This window comes from Miscanthus floridulus, chromosome 8 (genome assembly GCF_019320115.1).
Source record: "Miscanthus floridulus cultivar M001 chromosome 8, ASM1932011v1, whole genome shotgun sequence".
NCBI classification, from domain to species: domain Eukaryota; kingdom Viridiplantae; phylum Streptophyta; class Magnoliopsida; order Poales; family Poaceae; genus Miscanthus; species Miscanthus floridulus.
Genome location: NC_089587.1, coordinates 90,623,009 through 90,633,445, shown reverse-complemented (window position 1 = coordinate 90,633,445; position 10,437 = coordinate 90,623,009). Strand labels below are relative to the sequence as shown.

Here is a 10,437-nt window from a genome sequence, read left to right as displayed (position 1 = left end):
TTCAAGTAGGCATACAAGATAAACCTGAAATCCAATTTCAGAAATAAAGTTCTTAATTGTGTATAAGAGAACAGTTTGAATAGTATGATGTGTACATGTAATCATATCTCAGATCAGAAACAATGACAGGGTTAGGCAGAAGTTGGACTGCTCAAGCAACATGTCACCTTCAGCACTTGAGGCGAGCACTAGGCAAATATTGTTGGCAGAACCCACAAATTGACCATGGTTGACAGCACCAAGGCAGGATCAGGAGAAGAAGAAAAAAAAACCGCGATCGACGGCATTTCTTTTCGTCGATTTGCTGTCCCCGATATCGGCTCAACAACACGCGACCTCATGGATGGCCAGGCTGATTCCCATTCAGCATGTTTTGGATTAACTCGCGAATCTTGTGGGGCTACTGAAATCAGGGGGGAGTCGTTTCAGTTCACAAAGTCTATCATACACTTAGTGTGAAATGATGTCACTAGCTTGTTCCTTGAACAGAAAGCAAAACTTTCAAATCTCGCAAAAAATAGGCGGGCAAGCAAACTACTACCTATCAGCAGTTAGGTGAATGAGGACCAGTCTTTGTGGAGAAGAGCTGGGGGAAAATACTGGGCGTTTCCTCCATGGAGAAGCCACCTCCAGTTACGAAACCCTCACTCCGCATCGTGACATAGCGGCCTCGGCAATTCAGCATCACAAGTCTGCAAGAGTTGAAACCCACAATCACCACGACAATGTGAACGTCAGAATTGAGCAGCAACCATTAGTAAAAGCTAAAGCCTGAAAATGCTCTTTTCTTCAAAGCATGATGCATCACATTTGCACCTTCTGACCCTTCCCCTTTTCATGCTGCTTTCTCAGTCCCTGCATACTGCAGCGCAGCCCACTGTGGATGCCTTTTGGGGTGGGGCTGCATGCCTCTGATGACCAAACCTATGGACGTATGGCGATCTTGGCCATGAAGCAACTCTATGACTCTTGGCCACCCCTGAGGCCTGATCCATCCATCAATGCACCCAGTCACCCACAGTGACAGGATCAACCAAAAGAAATGCTCATATTAACCACTGGTAAATTGTCGTTGAGGTAAAAGTAACTCCAATCATTCAAAAGCTAACTGCCTTTTAAAGAAGTCAAAGAACATATCATGCAATGCAATGCAATGAACCAGCCTATATGTCTAATGGGAAGACAGATTAGGCAAAAGCAGGGACGCCAGAATTAGGCTGTGGTGTGGTGCCTTTGTCTCGGGTGCAGCCGGGGGACCCTGCCATCCCATGGATCTGCCAACGATCTGATCCTCTTCCCTTGCCCTCTGCCAATCTCTGCCCATCACGGATCGGGGAAGATCAGGTAGGGCATATATTCAGATAGCGATGGGCTGTTTGATCCTTTTCAGGTGTTATTAGGCCTGTCTGTTCTCAAGATCTTTCGGTCCTCCAATGGCCAGGACTAGTCCAGGAGAAGAGAAAGACATGAGAGGCAGCCAGGGGAGCTTCTCACCTCAGACGTAAGTGCAGTGCTCGCTTTCCCTTGTGCTGACAGAGCATGCATGCTCGATGAGTCATCTGCAGACAACTTTTGCACGTGGGGATGGCCGGATGGGCCACATGGAGGTGGAGCACTGAATTGGTGGCGCACCAATGATTCGGTTCAGGTCGGCAGCAGGGGAGGTCCTGAATCTTGAGCGTGCAGTGCTTACATTACATGTGCTAAACAACTGCTAGTATAACATAATGCTTTGCCTTTGCAGCGCCAGTGTCTGACTCTGATCGCTGGACATGTGGTCGTGCAGAGCTTCAGGACTCCAGTCTCCAGTTCCTTAGGACTCAAAAGAAAGCGACTGCAGTCTGCAGACATGCATGTTCTTGCTTTCTTTGCATTCCGAAGACAGATACCCGGGCAAGAACTGGATGTCGGAATTACAATCTTATAAATTTCCAACCATACATTGCTGAACCTTTTGGTGAACCTACTTGCAACAAGATCGACCACGGTCCATGGTCGGCTGTACCAACAGGAATCAAGTTTGGACTATACAGAATCGTGTATGCACTCAGCGCAAGTATATACCTCCTAAACTGTCAAACTGGACCTATCAGGACAACAATTGACCAAAGACGAATGCCTGTCATCCGCTTGGAGGACCAAAACTGGGATGTCACTTGGGTATATATGGTGTACCTTCAATTTCGCTGCTCAATTAGTTCAGGGATAAGCCGGAGCAAGAACCCCAGCTGCTGTTGCGAGAAGGCCTGATGCTTTGCTCCATCCACACCACCACCACTCTGGCCGAGGTCCGATTTACCGAAACCCGCCACAGCATTTGAGATCTCCTCCACCCGATCAACGATGACGCCATGTACGCCCATCAGGTACTGGATATAGACTGCCTCCGACATGTTACTGAGAATTATGCAACCAAGATTCATAGGAAGGTTGTAAGATGATTGATGAACAGGCAATGGTTGACGGACACAAGAAACGTTATAACGATATGCTGCTTACTTGAGCTGCCCATATGTCAGAAGTGTAAGGTTAGATTCTTGTGCTCTGACAACTGCAGACGGGTTCTTGAGAACGCCTCTCACTTCTGACACGATCCCATGCAGATCATACTCTAGGCATACCAGGATGGCATCATCAAGTGAATTCCTTCTTGAATCATGGTGTTTGGATGTCCCTCCTTCTGTTAGGAAAAGTACCTAATGCAAAATACAGAAAAGGAGAGATTATTATTTTCAAAGTTAAGAAAAGTACCTAATGCAAAATAGGGAAAAGGATGGAGATGGTTATTCTGAATGTCGAGATGTATCTAGTAATGATGTTGTTCAATTCAGCCCAAAACTTCATGTAAAGAAAAGTACCTAATGCAAAATAGGGAAAAAGATGGATATGACTATTCTGAATGTCAAGATCGAGATGTATCTAGTATGAAGTTGTCCAGTTCAGCCAAAACCTCATTTACTCAAATGTGGAAACAGGAGTCGGTTGCAATTATTTATTTCATTGTGTACTACCAGCCACTCAGACACGAGGCGGCCTTCTTATTGCGGTCAATGAGGATTACTTCCAGCTCTCCGACCAACATTTATCTACACATGCAGTGACTGCAACAGTCACCAAGAGGGCAGATGGAACCAAATGGCAAATTACGGTTGTCTATGGCCCGCAGGGAGACGCCAAAAAATTACAATTTCTACAGGAGCTTGCAGCTATTCCTTGCCCGGCCCATGGGAGATGGCTCATCCTAGGAGATTTTAATCTCATCTACCAGGCAGAAGACAAAAACAACTCCAGTCTAAACCGTCGCCTCATGGCCTCCTTCAAAGCGGTCATCGACGACCAGAACCTAAAAGAGATAGGCCTCAACGGACGTCGTTTCACTTGGAGCAACGAGCAAGACAATCCAACATTAACAAGAATCGACATATTATTTTGCACCACTAATTGGGAATTAACCATCCCAACATGCTTTCTCCACTCCTTGCCTTCTCTCATGTCCGATCACACCCCGCTACTCCTGCAGGGAGAACTCGAGCACTGCCACAACCAGACCTTCCGCTTCGAAAATTTTTGGGTCAAGATGGATGGTTTCAGGGACTTGGTGGAACAAGTCTGGAGTAAACCTATACACTCTTTGTTACCCATCAAACGGTTACAACAACAACAACAACAAAGCCTTTAAGTCTCAAACAATTTGGGGTAGGCTAGAGTTGAAACTCAGTAGAAGCAATCAAGGTTCAGGCACGTTAATCTAAAGTCTTTGGGTATATTCCATCCTTCCAAGCACTCCTATCTAAGGCTAAGCCTTTGGGTATATTCCATCATTTTAAGTCTCCTTTTATTGCCTCTACCCAAGTCAGCTTCGGTCTTCCTCTGCCTCTCTTCACGTTACTATCCTAGCTTAGGATTCCACTGCGCACCGGTGCCTCTGGAGGTCTTCGTTGGACATATCCAAACCATCTCAACCGGTGTTAGACAAGCTTTTCTTCAATTGGTGCTACCCCTAATCTATCACGTATATCATCGTTCCGAACTCGATCCCTTCTTGTATGACCGCAAATCCAACGCAACATACGCATTTCCGCGACACTTATCTGTTGAACATGTTATCTTTTCGTAGGCCAACATTCTGCACCATACAACATAGCAGGTCTAATCGTCGTCCTATAAAACTTGCCTTTTAGCTTCTGTAGTACCTTTTTGTTACATAGGACATCAGATGCTTAGCGCTACTTCATCCACCCTGTTTTGATTCTATGGCTAACATCTTCATCAATATCCCCGTCTCTCTGTAGCATTGATCCTAAATATCGAAATATATCCTTTTTAGGAACTACTTGACCTTCCAAATTAATATATTCCTCCTCCCGAGTAGCAGTGCCGAAATCACATCTCATATACTCAGTTTTAGTTCTACTGAGTCTAAAATCTTTGGACTCCAAAGTCTCCCGCCATAACTTCAGTTTCTGATTCACTCCTGTCTGGTTTTCATCAACTTGCACTACATCGCCCGCGAAAAGCATACACCAAAGGATGTCCCCTTGTATGTCCCTTGTGACCTCATCCATCACTAAGACAAACATATAAGGGCTCAAAGCTGACCCTTGATGTAGTCATATCCTAATCGAGAAGTCATCCGTGTCTCCATCACTTGTTCGAACACTAGTCACAACATTGTTGTACATGTCCTTAATGACCTAGTGTACTTCGTTGGGACTTTATGTTTGTCCAAAGCCCACCACATAACATTCATTGGAATTTTATCATAAGCCTTCTCCAAGTCAATAAAAACCATGTGTAGGTCATTCTTCTTCTTCCTATACCGCTCATAACTTGTCTTATTAAGAAAATGGCTTCCATGGTTGATCTTCCGGGCATGAAACCAAATTGGTTCATAGAGACCCGTGTTATTGCTCTCAAGCGATGCTCGATAACTCTCTCCCATAGCTTCATAGTATGGCTCATCAACTTAATTCCTCGGTAATTAATACAACTTTGAATATCCCCTTTATTCTTGTAGATCGGTACCAATATACTTCTTCTCCACTCGTCAGACATCTTGTTCGATCGAAAAATATGGTTGAACAACTTGGTGAGCCATACTATAGCTATGTCCCCGAGACATCTCCACACCTCGATTGGGATACCATCCGGTCCCATCGCCTTGCCTCCTTTCATCCTTTTCAACGCCTCTCTGACCTCAGATTCTTGGATTCTCCGCACAAAGCGCCTATTGGTGTCATCAAAAGAGTCATCAAACTGAAAGGTTGTGTCCGTATTCTCACCATTGAACAATTTGTCAAAATACTCTTGCCATCGATGTCGGATCTCATCCTCCTTCGCCAAGAAAAGCTCCCTTTCATCCTTAATGCACTTAACTTGGTTGAAGTCCCTTGTCTTTCTCTCACGAACCCTAGCCATCCTATAAATGTCATTTTCTCCTTCCTTCGTACTCAAATGTTGATAAAGATCCTCATACGCTCTACCCTTTGCCACACTGCCACACTTACAGCTCACTTTGCAGTCTTCTTTGCCACCTTGTACTTCTCTATGTTGTCCACACTCTTGGACACAAAATTAGCGCGAGTGGCCAAAGGCCTTAAGCGGTGGCGTAGGGAGAAGGTTGGGGACACACGGTTGCAGCTGGCCATCGTCAAAGAGGTGCTGCTACAGCTTGAGGCAGCACAGGAATTTAGGACACTCACACAGCAGGAACTCGACCTGCGCCGGCGTCTAAAAATCAGAAGCACCGGCTTCTGCGTCTAAAAATCAGAAGCCATGTGTAGTGCGGGCTAAATCAACAAGCGCATGAGCGGTGGCTTCTGTGTGTTGGCTCTATGTCCGGTGTTTGAGTTGGTCCTATGACTGGGTTTTTTGGCACACCATTGTTGCCGGTACATAAAACTCTATTTCCTTCTTAATTGAGCGGCAGAGCTCCTGCCTTTACTTAAAAAAAAAGACTGCCAAGACTCTAACTCGAGAAAATAAAAAAGCTTAAGTTAATGGGGGAAAGATGGCCAATTCACTCGTACTTAAACAATGCCTAGCAAAATTTTATTCAACAGTAATTCCATCATACACTAAATTGTCAAATATCAGCAGAGATTTGGTTCAGATTTTACATATAGCATTATCAATTTGCAGCTACCTAAAGATAAGGTAACTAGCTGATCCATGGTGCACTCAGAATACTAGTACGATGCAAGCGTATTCACAATCAGATTGTGTCTTGAAAAGTTGATGTGCTAAAGATTGACTGCAAGTTTGCCTATGAATGAATTTCATAACCATCGCAATACTCTAGCTATACTACAGACTGAGGAAACCTGACAAGAAATTCAAAGTTTCAGGCATAAAACAGATGTTTCAAACATTACAGGATATGAGCTCTGGAGTTCCCGCATCATCTGTGCCGCATCAGGATGGAAAGATGAGAAAAAGACTGGTCTGTTCCTAGCATACTGAAAAACAACCTGCCAAAATGATTCGACACCCTTATTGACATCAGTCATTACCTCTTAGTGCTGCAATGATGTGAATAGACTGGATGCAAATAAATTGATACTGTATTAAGCTCTATATGAAGTAGGGGAAAAGGCTGTACTTGCAATACAGCATTAAGAGCACACTCAAGGTCTTTGATGTGATACATAATGCTGTCATCAAACTTCAGCTCAATGTTAAATCCCAGGCGAGGACTGACACGTTGAAAGACCTCTTGCAATGTGCAAAGAGAATCATCTTCCTCTGTACTCCAATTAAGGACTCTACCATCTCCTGCCCGTCTAAGTAAAGGCTTGGAGACCTGAAAGGCCAGTGCAAAGGAGAGTGAATATATCAGTGCCTTGAGCATGCATTCATGGACTTTGCATGGAAAAAAATAGCAAGAAGGTATGACACCTTGTGAGGTTCCTTTTGTGTCCCATAAGAGAGGAAATCTTCCAAGAGAAGATCAGTAACACGCCTTTCACATACAGCTCCCTACACACCATGCAACAACAATCAGCTTTAACTAAAGAGTTTTTTTCCCCTACAATAGATGAACAGGATAGTACAGAAACAAAGCTAGGATGGGTAAAAAGAACATACAATTCCTTGTGTTAGGATGAAGTCATCATGGAAGATTATTGGGCAGCCATCTTTTGTGACCTGTAAACGAGGTGGTGAGATTAATGGTTTCTTCATCAGATCAGTCTGGTCTCATAAACTCAGACTTCAGAGACAACATGGTCAACGTCACGGAGTGCAAACTGTTCAAGAGGAATCAACCAGGTGAACTACACTTATATAAAATCTTAAAATGGAAAAAGGCAAATCGCGCGCAGTCACAACACATATGCTACGAGTTGCCCTGTTCGCTTGGCTTATAAGCCATACTTTTTCAACCAACGAACAATATTTTTCTCTCACAACAAATCAGCCAACAATACTTTCAGTCATGGCTTATCAGCCAAGCGAACATGGTAAGTTGCCAACTGCACATACTTATTTGGCAGGTGCTTGCTGTTGAGAATGCTCTAACTAATCATACCTCTGACCACCAGATTAGTGGTAAGTACTACAAGAATTTAAACAGAAACACCTCTAGTATCTGTGTATTTGACAATGAACACCTTCAAATCCTGACACTCGCCGCATGCAGAACTTCAGCAGAAGAGAACATTTACAGTCAGTCCACCACCATCATTGTGGTACAATCGTGTTACATTTACAGAAGAGAACATTTACTAGGACTCGAACAGAAGTCGCAATATGCTCACACATTGCAAGATTGTGACACAGAGTAATCAGTTTCACAATCCAGTTCACAACATGTTTGCTTATTTGCTTGCTTTTATTTGGCTAGCCAGAAATCTTTGCATATATATGAGTAACGCACTGCAACCATGTGCTGCACAACATCCAAGTCCCAAGTCCCAAATGGAGAATAGTCATGAAGTTCGCAACGAAATTAGGTGGCAGTGGCAAGTTGCATCCACTAGAGCACGCGTTTCCATTATTGCGACACGGACCGGGGAGGGCCCAGCCGCCCACATTTTTGATCGACCGCACTACCGCAATTACCATTCTCGCATCGCAATGCTGTGGTGTAACTGCAAACTCCAATCCAAACCCGAACAAGGTCCCAAACGAGACACCGAGGAGCGCACCTGCACGTCGAACTCGACGAAGGCGACGGCGGCGTGCGCGGCGGCGCGGCCGAAGGAGAGCAGCGTGTTCTCCCGCTCCCTGGCGGCCCCGACGGGCGCCCCGGGCGGCGCACCCACCGCGTTCATCCCCATCCCGCGGTGGCCGCCCACCATCATCCCCCGCTCCGCCACCAGCGCGAACGGCAGCTCCCGCTCCCTCCTCCCGCCGGCCGCCGCAGACGGCAAAGACGAGGACGCGCTCGCCGCGATCCGGCAGAGGCCGACCGCCGCGCGGGTCGCCGCCAGGCCCCGGAGCGCCATTTTGGATCCCCGCCCCGCCCCGACCGCGTCGCGTCGCGCCCGTTTCCCGATTTGGCAACGCTGGTGTCCGAATACTAATGTTTGAATATTTTTAGACCCCGTTGACCGTGACCCGCAACCGCCGCCGCCGGGCGGGCGGAGCGACGAGAGAGACGGCTCGCGGAATGTTCCGCCGCGGCGCGGGTTTATTCGGAAGGCATATTCCGTTTGAACCGACAAGAATATTCTTTCTGGCGTCTGGCGTCTGGAGTCTGAACTCCAGCTGGGTAGATTGTGGCCCCGTAAAGCCTAGTAGCGTTTGAAGACGGCCCAGAACCAAATCTACTTGGGCCGTACTGCTCTGTTTATTAATTAGTGGGTTGGGTTGGGTCGAGAAGATTTTCTGGCCCAGTGAGAACGGAGAGAGTTCATCTTTCATCTCATCGTGACGTCATCATCACAAGTATACTCCAACTCCAATATACTAGTACTAGCCGGCGGCGGCCGCATCCCCCATCCCCTTCTGCAAGCAAAAACCGAGCTAGGGTTTTAAGGAGAGAAAGAAGCAGACGGAGGCGACATGGACAACCCCGAGATGCAGCGGTTCCTTCAGGTGAGAACTTGTTCCTCCCGCTCGTGAATCGTGATGCGTTATCGGCGGGCGTGCGCTGCTGCTGTTGTCGTCATGTAAGGGCCGAGTTCTGCTTTTTATCTGGGCATGCGGCTGTTGATTTTGCCGGCACCGATTTGCAGTGATCGGACATGGATTCGTGGCGGTCTGATGTGCTGCTGTGATTTTCTGTGTTATAGCTTCATGTGCAGTGTAGGGGATGGTCAATTTGTTTGTAGCTGTAGCACTGCCTCGTTATGCAATCAGTGTTGTATCTGAAGCCTCTTAAGAGGCATCGTTAAGGGGGCGAGGTGATTGACTTGGTTCTGAGCAGGGCGAGGTGATTTGACTTGGTTCTGAGCATTCTCGTTTTGGTTAGCGATGGCCGATTAAGGTTTTAATTTTTTCAGCTTAGCTGCGCTAGGTTCTGAACATTGTGGTCTTTGTTTGTTCATGTGCTGTGCTAGCCTGCTAGATGATTACAAGGTAGATTTGAAATTTCACTTTTTGATCAGAGGTGATCTAGCTGCACAGAGTTTGTTGTTAGCTCGGTGAATTAGATTCTTTCCTGTTAGCTTCGCTGAAAAGTACTGTTTGCTGATTTGTTGCAAGAGAAAAACACTGTTCCTTCACTGAAAAAGTACGGCGGATAAGACAAGCGAAGTGGTAAAATGCTTCATTGGTTACTGTGTTAGCTATAAGGTGCTCATTATCCATAGAGTTTATGTCCATACATCATATTACTGTAATATTATATACTTGAGGCAGAGGCACTTATGGCCTGTTTGGATGCAGCCCTGGCCTGGGAGCGCCGGCCAGGCATGCACATCCGACCCCAGGCGCTCAAAATCGAACGCCTGGGAGTGATGCCTGGCTCAGGCAGCTTTCCCACGCTGCCATCCAAACAGCTCCTTAGTGTGACTGATTTTTGAAAATTGCAAACACACTCTGATCGTATCTGGCAGAGAACCTGCTCCCATAGCTTTGACTGTCGTCCTACCCCGCGACCTATAAGAACTTGAAAGTTAGATTCTGTTTTCTGTTAACTCTTATTAAGCCAGATCTTCTTGATTATTGGATCATTAGTTAATTCTGATTGGACCACGTGCTGTAGTTTTGTTAGCTAAGTGAGTATTATTACTTTGCACGTATAAGCAAATTAAGGAGCTGAGAACCTAGTATTTCAAGTTTATGGGGGCTTAGCTGTGGCTATCATGCAAAGTTTAGATGCCAACTGTGAAATTTGCTAGCCATTCTCCCTGTAGGTTTGCATAGTTTTGTTTATAGTGATGAAATGTGTTAACTAAAATAATAACTAAAGCAAATGTCTATCAGGTGTTACCTAAGTAGGGGATGTCGTAATTAGTCACTTCAGCTCTTAGAGAATAATCTTAGACCTTA

The 10,437-nt window shown here is 45.8% G+C and overlaps 1 protein-coding gene across 1 annotated transcript; it reads right to left on the bottom strand.

Moving 5' to 3' along the window:
- Positions 1-425: 425 nt before the first annotated feature.
- Positions 426-9,002, bottom strand: LOC136476939 (glycerophosphodiester phosphodiesterase GDPD1, chloroplastic-like). Its single transcript, XM_066474920.1, has 7 exons — positions 8,148-9,002; positions 7,087-7,146; positions 6,898-6,978; positions 6,602-6,802; positions 6,375-6,470; positions 2,500-2,696; positions 426-2,397 (listed from the first exon to the last, which is right to left on the bottom strand). The coding sequence occupies exons 1-7, from the start codon at positions 8,445-8,447 to the stop codon at positions 2,178-2,180; spliced, it is 1,155 nt and encodes a 384-aa protein (XP_066331017.1). The 5' UTR covers positions 8,448-9,002; the 3' UTR covers positions 426-2,177.
- Positions 9,003-10,437: the final 1,435 nt, after the last annotated feature.

Excerpts from the sequence above, each read along its gene's own strand:
- LOC136476939 (XM_066474920.1), bottom strand. The coding sequence starts at position 8,447 with ATGGCGCTCCGGGGCCTGGCGGCGACCCGCGCGGCGGTCGGCCTCTGC. Across the intron at positions 7,147-8,147 it reads TCGTCGAGTTCGACGTGCAG|GTCACAAAAGATGGCTGCCC; the intron begins GTGCGCTCCTCG and ends CCTCGTTTACAG. Across the intron at positions 6,803-6,897 it reads CACAAAAGGAACCTCACAAG|GTCTCCAAGCCTTTACTTAG; the intron begins GTGTCATACCTT and ends CTGGCCTTTCAG.